At 35.4% G+C, this 10,823-nt stretch overlaps 1 protein-coding gene across 14 annotated transcripts in view; it reads left to right on the top strand.

Moving 5' to 3' along the window:
* LOC128993786 (protein-methionine sulfoxide oxidase mical3a-like) overlaps nt 1-10,823 on the top strand; it is a 122,394-nt gene that overhangs the window by 82,489 nt on the left and 29,082 nt on the right. For 7 of the 14 annotated variants that reach the window (XM_054417782.1, XM_054417788.1, XM_054417781.1 and 4 more), the window contains exons 1-5: nt 2,116-3,375; nt 5,869-6,015; nt 6,564-6,692; nt 8,291-8,389; nt 9,206-9,325. In XM_054417782.1, coding sequence (XP_054273757.1) covers nt 2,365-3,375; nt 5,869-6,015; nt 6,564-6,692; nt 8,291-8,389; nt 9,206-9,325 — 1,506 coding nt within the window. In that variant the 5' untranslated portion in view covers nt 2,116-2,364. The other 7 variants (XM_054417793.1, XM_054417794.1, XM_054417787.1 and 4 more) reach the window with 5 other exon arrangements.

Genomic DNA, 10,823 nt, shown 5'->3' with positions numbered 1-10,823 from the left:
CTACCCTATGGTACCAAATCCATATGCATCTATATGGAGTAGCATAATTCCTTCAGCAATGCTACTACTGTCAGTTTCTGATTTCCGTGGTTTACACCAACATTTTACCAAGTGGAACTGAAAGGGCAGCCTATTCTGTCTCATAAACTACATCCAGCGTCTAAAACTAAAAGAAACTTATAGAAGCAAACTGTGAGACTGTAAGAGGTTCCAATCTAAAATGTTCAATACAAAATTGGCTACAGCTGGTCAGTATGGATAGAATGTCTACTTCAGTATCCAAATGATAGTGTTATAAATGAAGAAATATATATACATCCTTAAAGCTTCCTCTTACCTGGAAATAAGCTGGGCACGTCTAGACCTCGTCAACAGCCCTACTCTATCTCTCTTCTCCACAATAGTTTGTCCCGAAGACATTGGTGGAGTCTCGATATTTGTTACAGCCTGTTTAACCAATTGTTGACAATATTCTCCAATCTTGCTGTAAGCTGAAGATACACTTTTGTTTGCACCAGCACATTTTATAGTTGTGTTTGAATGTTTCTCTGTTTTACTTCCACCCTTCTGTTTGAATTGTCCGTGCGATTCGTGACATTTTGTTTCTCTTTCTTTTGTTTCATTAACTGTGCACAGAGGTCTTCCAAACTCGTCTTTGCCTGTGGTAGTTGTAGCTGTTCTTGAACTCGACGTAGATTCGTTAATTTTGGTGTTTTCTTTTGCAGATTGTTTGGTTTCTGGAGATTCTGACGTTTCTTTACACATTTTTAGTTTTGAAAAAAAGGTTTCCAATAGAAAGTTTGTGAGTAAATAGCTTTGGAATCTGGTGAAAGATTATTGATCATATGGTTGTTTGCACATGGAGAATAGAAGTACAATTAATTGTAGTATTTAAGAATCTTCAAAGGAAATCGAATTGTGTATAGTATTTTTTTACCATATACATACCCGTGGAATTGTTATCCGGATGAGCGGCTTAAGTCAATTTTATGTTGGTTCCGTCATATAGGGGTGTTTTGTTTACCGTTTGTATATTGTTTTTTAACTTATTTCATAAATAGGTTAGCCAAATTTAAACGATCAAATCCTTTCAAGTTTGACGACCAAACATGAAAGGTTAGCATACAAAATTATCCCAAAATACGAAACATTTTTTTCTACACAAGCGCTAAACGCACACATTAAACACACATAACAAGCTGCCAATTTAAGTGATTAACTTGGGTTAATCGTGTTACTAATGATATAATAGCATAAAAGTAAAATTTCTTCAGTTGGTTTAATAGTTTGCTGAGGTTTTATCATTGGAAGATTGGGTGGTAGCCTATTATATCGAGAACAATATCATCTGCTGCGCACGTTTGTGCCACCTACTGTGTTATTGTTGTTCAAGGTAGGGTCGTTAATGGTTTAATATCTATAATGCAATTGACTCGTAGTTTTTTTTGTCCTACCTTTACACCTAAGGACGCAGGCTGACGCCCTTTTTACACATTACTTCAACTAAAGCCTAGAGGGTTGTGGCATTAGCTTGGATAAAATATATTCGAGATTGGAGGGATTTGAACCCGGGGCCTCGAGTACCGAAGTCTTGTGCTGTACCACTTAGACCTGCTCGCTGCCCCGGGGTTGACTTACCGTAGATCACCTATAAACTCAGATCCAATTTTCCCTCTAGGAGTAGTAAAGTATTGATCATAACGAAACTGTCCCCAGATGCACTTCTCGTTGGAGCGAACTTAACTATCAAAACTTCACCCTATCCCGTATATTGAAGACGTGACCCGCAAAAGACACTGTAGTTTTGCAGCAAGTAGGCTGTGCTACAGTTGTTGAGACAGGAACTGTCGTTGCGCTCTGCAGACTCCTTTGTCTGACGACGACTCACACTCTCGTTCCAACCCTGTAAACATGTAAATTGCCACTACAGTATATAGCAACTTCGACAACTCCACCATACCCTCGCTAATCCCCCCTAGAAATTTTAATGTTTTAGTTTATCTATGCAATACACTTTTTTCGATTCTCTCCAATGTTTCACGTATTCTAACTCTGTGTTTTTCTTGCAGGCGGCGCACCATGGACGGGATGGCTGAAAACATTCAAGTCGTAAGTAGCGACAAAGTGTTCGATGGTGAGCTGTCCCCTACTGACTTGACCTTTAACCTCCCCGTGTCGGACACAAGTCTCCAGGAGCTTATAGACTCTGAACTGGCGCTCAGGATCAGTTCCCGCACGGAAGAACAGGAGGATGCGGACGTCGAGGAGGTTCCGGTGCTTACCACAACTAGAGTCACACCTGTCAAACTCCTTCTAGACCCAGACCCTAGCGATGGTCTAATACAGGCTGAGCGGGTACACACTATGGCCACACTCAACGTGTTCGCCGACACAATAGACTTATCTCCGTCAGAACCTACATCGCCGTTATTCCCTCGGACCCCGGTCGACTCTTCTCCTCAGATAGAGAGTAATCCTTTTGTTCCTCCCGAGGTTGTGTCACCGATAGAGAACAATTATGTTGTAGTTCCCGATGTCGAGTCGCCGCAGATTGAGAACAATCCGTTCGTACCCGATGACGAATCTCCTATCACAGAAGACGCAAGTGATCTTGAACCGATCCCGTTGTTCACACAAACCATCACTTCAGATCATGAAAGTCCTCTAACAGAGTCGAATCCGTTCCTCCAGGAGGAAGTCGTAGAAGACGTGTTGGTTGTTGTAGATCCTCCGGACGATTCTCCTGTGAATTCTTCCGGCATTGCATCCCCTCAAGAGTTTCAGGAGTTTGTCATTGAGGAAATCGAAACACTAGGGTCTGATTCGGTTGCTGTTACCGAAACAGAATTTGAAACGCAGGTAACATTTTCGCAAGTCGATGAGGAACAACTCCTCGATTTTTCCTCTGAGGTTTTGTCAGAAACTCACGATGAATCTGAGAAAATAGTTCCCGAACCTAGGCAATTTCCCGAATTTACTCTAAACGTCGATTCACCGAAACCTTCCGAAACCGAGACGCCCACTTCACCGACTTCTCCCGTTTCCCCGACTTCCCCCGTTGAAATCACCTCGTCACCCGTGGAGATTACCCCGTCACCCTTGGAGATCACCCCATCTTCCGTGGAAATTACCCCGTCTCCCGTGGAGATCACCCCATCTTCCGTGGAAATTACCCCGTCTCCCGTGGAGATTACCCCGTCTAAAGTCGTAATTACCCCGTCTCCCGTTGAAGTTCCCTCGTCAACCCCGAGTGATAGTGATAGTGTAGACTGTGTGAATAACAGCATGCGCGTTGCTAACATAGGTGAAGAATGGACCACAGTAGAGGACGCTGTGAAGGAGGTGCTCAGCTGCGAAGCTGTAGAGGAGTTCAATGTGAGTGACTAACATACACTATACAATGTAGTTAAGTATCGTATCGGTTACAAAGTTGCATTTACTGTGCCATCAAAATTACCAAAAACATATTTTAGATTCACGATAGAAAATTCTAGGTTACATGAATAAAAATCATATTTCAAAAGGCGAAGTTAGGACCACGTGATTATTTTTACTCCCCGTGTAGGTGTTCATATATTAATACAATTTGTACCACCCATAGAAATTTTTTTTCTGTCGTAAATCCCATCATATCTTTAAAACGTTTTATTTGTATTGTTACTCATGCATACAAAATCAAATAATAATTAACAAAACAAAAAAAGTAATATTCCAAATAAATTCGATTAAACAATAAATTAGGTCATACTTTACACAATTAATGAATAATTTTGTTCTGACTTCTTTGTAGAAAAAATAAACGTTGTATTCCATTTTCATGTCATAACTTAATAAAATGTAAAGGAACTTAAAACTCATTTAACTTATTGGGAGCTATAATTCAACTATTGAATTATTAGAGAAAAATAACCAAGAAATATAATTAAAATAAAATAAAATTCGATACATACAGAATCACTGCACAAATTCACACCAACACCATAGAAATAGATTAGAACAGGAAAATTATACAGTTTTTCCTAATATTAATGTACAGAGTTGCTTTTTAGACTTGTTAGTGCGTTTTAACTAGATTTACTGACAGTTTTAACTAATTGAATAATATTGTTAGTCCTAAGTTGCCTAGCCATAAGAGTATTATATTTTAGAGTTGGTTACTATTATCATAGATAAAACATACACCCTTAGGTTAGTCTATGCTATTACATGCTATTACATATTTAAAGTGTTACATAAGTTTTTTTGATTTACAAAATGTGAAACCGCTGTTAAAAAATACATTTTATCAGTGTTAATTGTTAACGTCTGATAAATTGAATGGCTCCTGTTTACAGCTTTTGTAAAACATAGGCTTCATTTTACACCACACACTACATTTCACATTATGATTCAACTCAAATTGATGTGCGGTTAAATTAATTGCATTCCTCTGCCAAAATGTCAAGTCAGTTAAACTATATTTTTCAAGACGTTTAGCGCCTGCAAATTTTCAACGCATTACCCGCACAACGTTGCCGTACACATATTGCATACCGAACTGTTCCAGGCGCTACTACACATCAAGAATACACCAGAATTTACGTTTCTCAATTAATTTGCAAAATTTGCACAGATAATTCACAAACTAGACATAGACATGGAAACTCTCCTAATTTCAAGTCGTAATATACAACTTTAATCTATCAACAAATCACAGAAGTTATTTATGAAACTCATTCTCGCCTCGTTCCAAGACCGTCATAAACAAACTGTAAAGTATTTATGAGCCGTAAAACAGATGTAAAGTGAAGATTGACGGTGTCAAACATTTCCTCAATAATGTTGCCAGATCGGCAGCGCCTGTATTTGTATGCAGCAAGCGTCAGTTGCATCCGTGTGATGTTGTTGCGTCACACATTCACCAGGCGCTGTTAAAAATATTGTCCTCACACATTTAAAATAAATAATATGAGTTTGTAACTTTAAAATATTTAAGTACTAAAAATACTTATGTAAAATAAAAAAAAACAAAACATAAAGTATTCATAACCTTAGTCAACGTTTGTCATCTCCTTTTTTTTCTTAGCCTTAACATAGGTTACAATCTTTTTCAATGTTGAAGCACTTTTGATTTTCTCGAGTGTTTTACACTATTTACTCTATTTTACACTGGTCTGAAATCCATTTACTTTATGTTGATTAGAAATTGTAACAAATGTTGATTTAAACAAAGAATACACGAATACACTTTTATCAACCATAAATTTAAATCCCATTCTTTATAGTTTCTCCTAAATTCATTTAGTATGTGTTAGTATTTTAATGTAACTTTCTATACATTTTTTAAATCACCCTGGTATTTTAGTCAAATATTTGGCTCCACCAGCTTTTAAAACTGCCCTACGGGCTAGGTAGGTAGTTAAAGAATTGTTTCTAAATTTTATTGCATTTTTTGCTTGGGATGTATACTCAACTTATCTCCGTTAATACTTGACTTGGTTCAAAAACGATTCTTATCCGCTTTGTAAAAATATTGTGGTCCTTGCAGTAATTTTGTATGAATGTATTGTATGGCGAAGCAACCTACTTCTTAAAGATTATCATACACATTTGATTTTAGGGTTGATAAAATTGCTAGATAAAACATAAAGATTTGACAAGTAGGTAAATATACATGAAAACACCGAAACCTAGTTTTGTAAAATCAGTACAGGTATGTCTAATAAAATCGAGTTTTAGAATTGATAAAATATTTAAGTCAAATAGTTGGTATTTAAGTAACAATCAAAATACTTCCGAAGTTTTTAATTGAAAATAATAGGGGTATTAGACTTTTAATTAGCTAAGGGGATGAAATCCTCATATTCACATTGTATTATCATGTTTTAGAACACAGTCTCCGAGTCGATTTCCACAACAACCACCACAAAGACTGTAAAGAAGAAGAAGAGCACGGAGAACGGAGACGCGACAGCCAAAACTAAGAAGACAAAAAAGACCAAAAAGTCTGAAGAAAAAGAAAACCACATTTCAGTCGTGAGTAGTTGTGTTTGAAATATATGTTTTTATTTCAAAAATGTTAAATGTGTTTCTTGATCAAGTAACAATGATTTTCTGTGTGAATTGTCTGAGGATTTTGAAATTTGAACTAACCGTAATTTAATTAACCCCTTTCTTATTCTTTTGCGTTAGTTGGATCCGATTTGGAGAAAAGAGCTGAAGTGCATTATTTGATTAATCTAAATTATTAAAAAAATAACTATTCATATGTATTTAATTTTGTGATTCTTAAATGACCAAGAGTCGATTGATAAAATATATTCAAATGTTGAAAGTATAAAACAACCACTATGCACAAAGAATTAAGTATTTTGCTTGTCTCCAGCAAAATCTCCAATAATTGATTCAAATACGCAATATATTATTTTACAATTTTCATAATTCTGAATCCCAATTAAATTGATTCCGATAAAATGCAAATATACCAAAACCCAATCCACAACCAAGGACGACTAAAGTAGACTTCAACAAGGTAAATTGTGAACTAACTTGTGAAGTGTGAATTAACCCTAGAATTTGACTAGATCACCAACGGACACCACGAGAACGGATTTGACGCCTTGAGTACGGATAGTCAGGAAAATCCGGAAGTGCTCATCAGTAGTGGTCCAGTGGACGATGACGAACTATCCAACATTTGCGTGCGCGACCTGGTAAGTAGCTCCCTCTCTCTCTCTCTCTCACTTCAGTGATAAACTCTCACCTGTTATCATACTAAGTCCCGTGGTGATAACAACAACTGGTAATCCATAGTAGGGGCCATGATTGTGGCCGTGCCGTTCTTGTGGTTCTTGCTGCGGTCTTTTTATCAAAGTTTGAATGGGAAGGTTGGTGTTTTTGTGGGGAGTTTCAGTGTATTGTGGTTATGTTTGATATGTTAAAACTGTGGTTGATATGTGCACTGTGCTTTTTGAATGTGACTTTTACACATTTTAATTTTACTTGTGGCTAGTGAAAAAAATGCTAGTACACACTGATTAATCAGGGAATTGATTGTGATGAAGAGTTTCGTGCAGTTGTTTGTTTCAATTACTTTGAAATTTACTAAGGTTTTTTGTAAATCAAAATAATACCTCAGATTTTGAAATAGTTTTCAGAATAGTGGTCAAGTAATAATTAGCTGTCAGGCATAACTTTTAGCTACCCATGTTTATATTCTATTTTGAGGGGTTAAAATTAATTCCTGAAGCAGAACATTTTTCTGCAAAAATTTTGTTGTGTACTGTTACTGTGCAATACTAATACATTGGGTTAAAATTTTAACCCATTCCTTTATTTTTGTGTAAAAGAATACAAGAAACTAAAAACCTGTTAAAATTTTTGTGGTTTGATTACAGTATTCTTTTCCGATTTTAAACTCACACCTCTCTCTTATCTTTACTTGAAATAATCTAAGTCTACTAGTTGGTTGGGTTGATAGTGAAAAGTCTGATAGAGTACAAGGTCCTTCGACTTTGGGTAAACAAAATACCTTTGTTCTTTATCATCACGGTGAAATACCTTTCAAACAATAATTAGAATAAAATAAAATCACATTTTTTCCCTGAAAGTACCAATATTGCAACGTTTAAATATGCCCCAGATATATTTAAGGAATTTTATTTTTAAATAGGGTATTTACCCTCTTCAGACTGTATTATTGGATTTAAAAATGCTACTAAACACCAAAAGTTTCCAGATATCACAATCAAAATTAAAAAATATGTACTAAATGTAACTTATTTGAATCGGAATTTTTCTAAACAAAACCAAAATGCACTGTATGAAAACAACATTGCTCTACCTATAGAATTACCTTGTTCACATTTCCTCAAGAGTAACAGAGATAAAAGATGAGTTGTTGTCAAACGTAATGGATGAATTGTTTTTTCAACAATGTTTGACAAGATCGATAACCATTTCCGATAATGAAGGTGGCTCTGAAATAATAAAGCATCTTTCATTTGATGAAAAGTCACTAGGATTATCGGCTTATGAGTTTCAAGTACAATAAACGCCCACTGTATAATTTACACAAACATTATTTTACTTCTAAGGTACCCTCGTGGCTTGTATATGTATTTAAATAGAACACTACTGTACAGGATTTTTTACAAACTGATTTAAAATTTCAAATTGATATTTATCAGGCATTCAAATGTTTTACCTACACTTAAGCTTGTTATTTCATCCACTTATTTAAAGTGTGCCCACTTTATGTTTTGCATGTCATGTTTATGTTGTTGATTTTGTTTTGTGTTTGCATGCTTAGAAACAATTATACTGTAGGGAAGCGGCCAAGAGTAGTTCCGTTTCGCTTAAAGTCCCATCTGAGGAACCTGTACCAGCTGCTGTTCCCATCAAAGAACTGGTGAGCATTGTTGATCAGCTGTTTAGGAGCGGAAAGTCTTTGTGAACCATGATTTGAAAAACAGCTGTTTATATAAATATAAAACTAAAGCTACAGCTATATTTAGGTTATAATACTTTTTGAGTGAATGAGTGTGTAAGAGAATATTTTTTAAGGAGGAATTTCATTGCAAGTTGATTGAATTGTATAATAGGGGAACATAATGTTGGTTAACAACTAAACTATACATTTTATTGGCTTTTATTCTATTATTTTTGGTAAACTGTGGAATACATTGACTTTCCTGCTCCATAGTTTCAACAAAATGTTACATTTAGGGTTAATTTAAAAAGTGTTTTTAATGTTTGCTTGCTGTGTGTGTAGCTTTTTGTTGTTTTGTGACTTGGGAATCATACAATTTAACTAATTACGCAAGTTCTAACTCATAATGCAACCAGTGATATTTTCATTCATATGAACATTTTCAGCATAAAACTTCAATATAATTAAGTCATTGTAATCAAAAGAGGCAACCTTAACAAAGTAGTGTATGCATTCCTAACAGTTCTAACAGTACATTTATAATTCATATTATAAGGATAAAAAAAAAAAATACTAATAGAGTTCAGCTAAATTACCTGGGAAATTTAGAGTCCAAGGGCTAATAGATAGGTTTACACAATGAACTCCAATTTTCTCAGGTAAGCTATCAGAATAACATTAATTTAAAAAAAAAAGTCCTAACAAGAAAAATTTCTATAAAATACATTAATACATTGATTCATTTACCACATGTTAGAGTGTGTGACCAAGGCGTGTGCATGTGCATGTATATAGCGTCGCAGTTTCTGCGACCTGCAGAAGGCATGTGAGTCGCAGCCTGTCACAGTCGCAACTCTGTCACCGTCGCGAGCGCTCACCCCCTCCCCTCGCACCAACGGCTACACCAATCAGCTGGTGAGTACGGCTTAGGTTCGCTTCAGCAAGCACGAGTTAACGCTAGAATGGCTAAATCGCTACCAGCTTCAGGGAGCTAGATTAAGGGAAATTAACCTAAATAATAGGGTGGGTCTATTTACTAGGTTCACTTGTGATTCATTTGAAATGGGTGGTTATTTTTCTATAAAAGATTGTAACTCTTTTGGACAGTAAAACCCCTTTTAACTGCTGGTGAATTGAATCCTGGATTTATTTAACAACAAAAAAATATCCAAATTGGAAAATTAGCTTGACAATGGCAATCTTCTGCCCAGCTTGACTAACAAAATATAATGTGCTAACGGACACATATATATATATATATGAATTTGAACGGATGGTGTTTTTGGCCTGTAGGGACCTCAAAACGAAAAAAAAAAATCGGTCCCGCGTCCAGGTCTTACAATGAGTACTACGGTAATAGCTTATTCCCTATATGGGAAATTCGCTAAAAACAACTTTTGAACTGAAATAGCCTATATATATATCAAATTGATCAAGTGAATAAGTAATCTGAAAAGCCTCGTCCCATTTATTTTAGTTAGTTATATGTGTAAAAAATATTACTGTATTGCTTTTAATTTAACGATCACTGTTAAGTTATGTTTATTTAACTTTATTCACTTATTTTGATAACCACAATGTTATGGAAAGTAACTCACAGAAGGTCGATACAAAATTGATTCCTTTTGATATGATTTAGAAATTAGAACGTTTTAAAATGCCAAAAGTAAAAATTCCCTAATTCTCTGAGCATTCTTAAGTCAACCCATCATGGGAATCCAGAGTCCTAAATGGTACTCGCTTTGACATTCTTTCATTGGTAGACTGGATTGGATACAACAAGTTTTGAAAGGAATAGCTGAGCCTTGGAGTGGCATATAGTACTTTTATCTTATCTACTCTCCTTATCATTAGATATCCACATTATTGTGTCCTATCTCTAGAAGCACAGTAAAATCTAAAACTATTGTTGCTCAATGTTATAATTGTTGAGCAATCAATTTCTCATTTTTTTAAATTCATCTTGAGAGATTACATTTTTTCTAGTCATTAAAATAAATGAAAAGCCTAAATGTTTTCAAACTTTCATACCATTGACTGTGATTGAACGTGAAACAGACCTTGGTGAATAGGTTTCATTGATTAGTTGTGATATAGATTCTCCATGTGGCATTGGACAAGTGTGAATTTATTACAAGGAGGCGAACTATACCATTGACCACAATACTATAGAACAAGCAAATATTATAAAGCTATGGATAATTTGATAGCTGTGGAGCAATAGCTCACAGAAGAAAATATAGTAATTTTGCCTAAGCTGGGAAACTGTATTCGACAGCAGAACAATCATATGTATGCTCAAATAAATTGTAAATTTAAACCGATAAAAATCTTGTGAAATCCAGATAAGTGTAAATTTGTTTTTTTACAATGGTGCAGCCCTATGGTACTCCGAGATGACAAGTCTATTTCA

The sequence above is a fragment of the Macrosteles quadrilineatus genome, unplaced genomic scaffold, assembly GCF_028750875.1.
Source record: "Macrosteles quadrilineatus isolate MER2022 unplaced genomic scaffold, UCM_ALF_1.0 Scaffold_5__1_contigs__length_97177068, whole genome shotgun sequence".
Taxonomy (NCBI): domain Eukaryota; kingdom Metazoa; phylum Arthropoda; class Insecta; order Hemiptera; family Cicadellidae; genus Macrosteles; species Macrosteles quadrilineatus.
The sequence above is the reverse complement of the archived record's forward strand: the minus strand, read 5'-3'. Positions and strand labels throughout refer to the sequence as shown.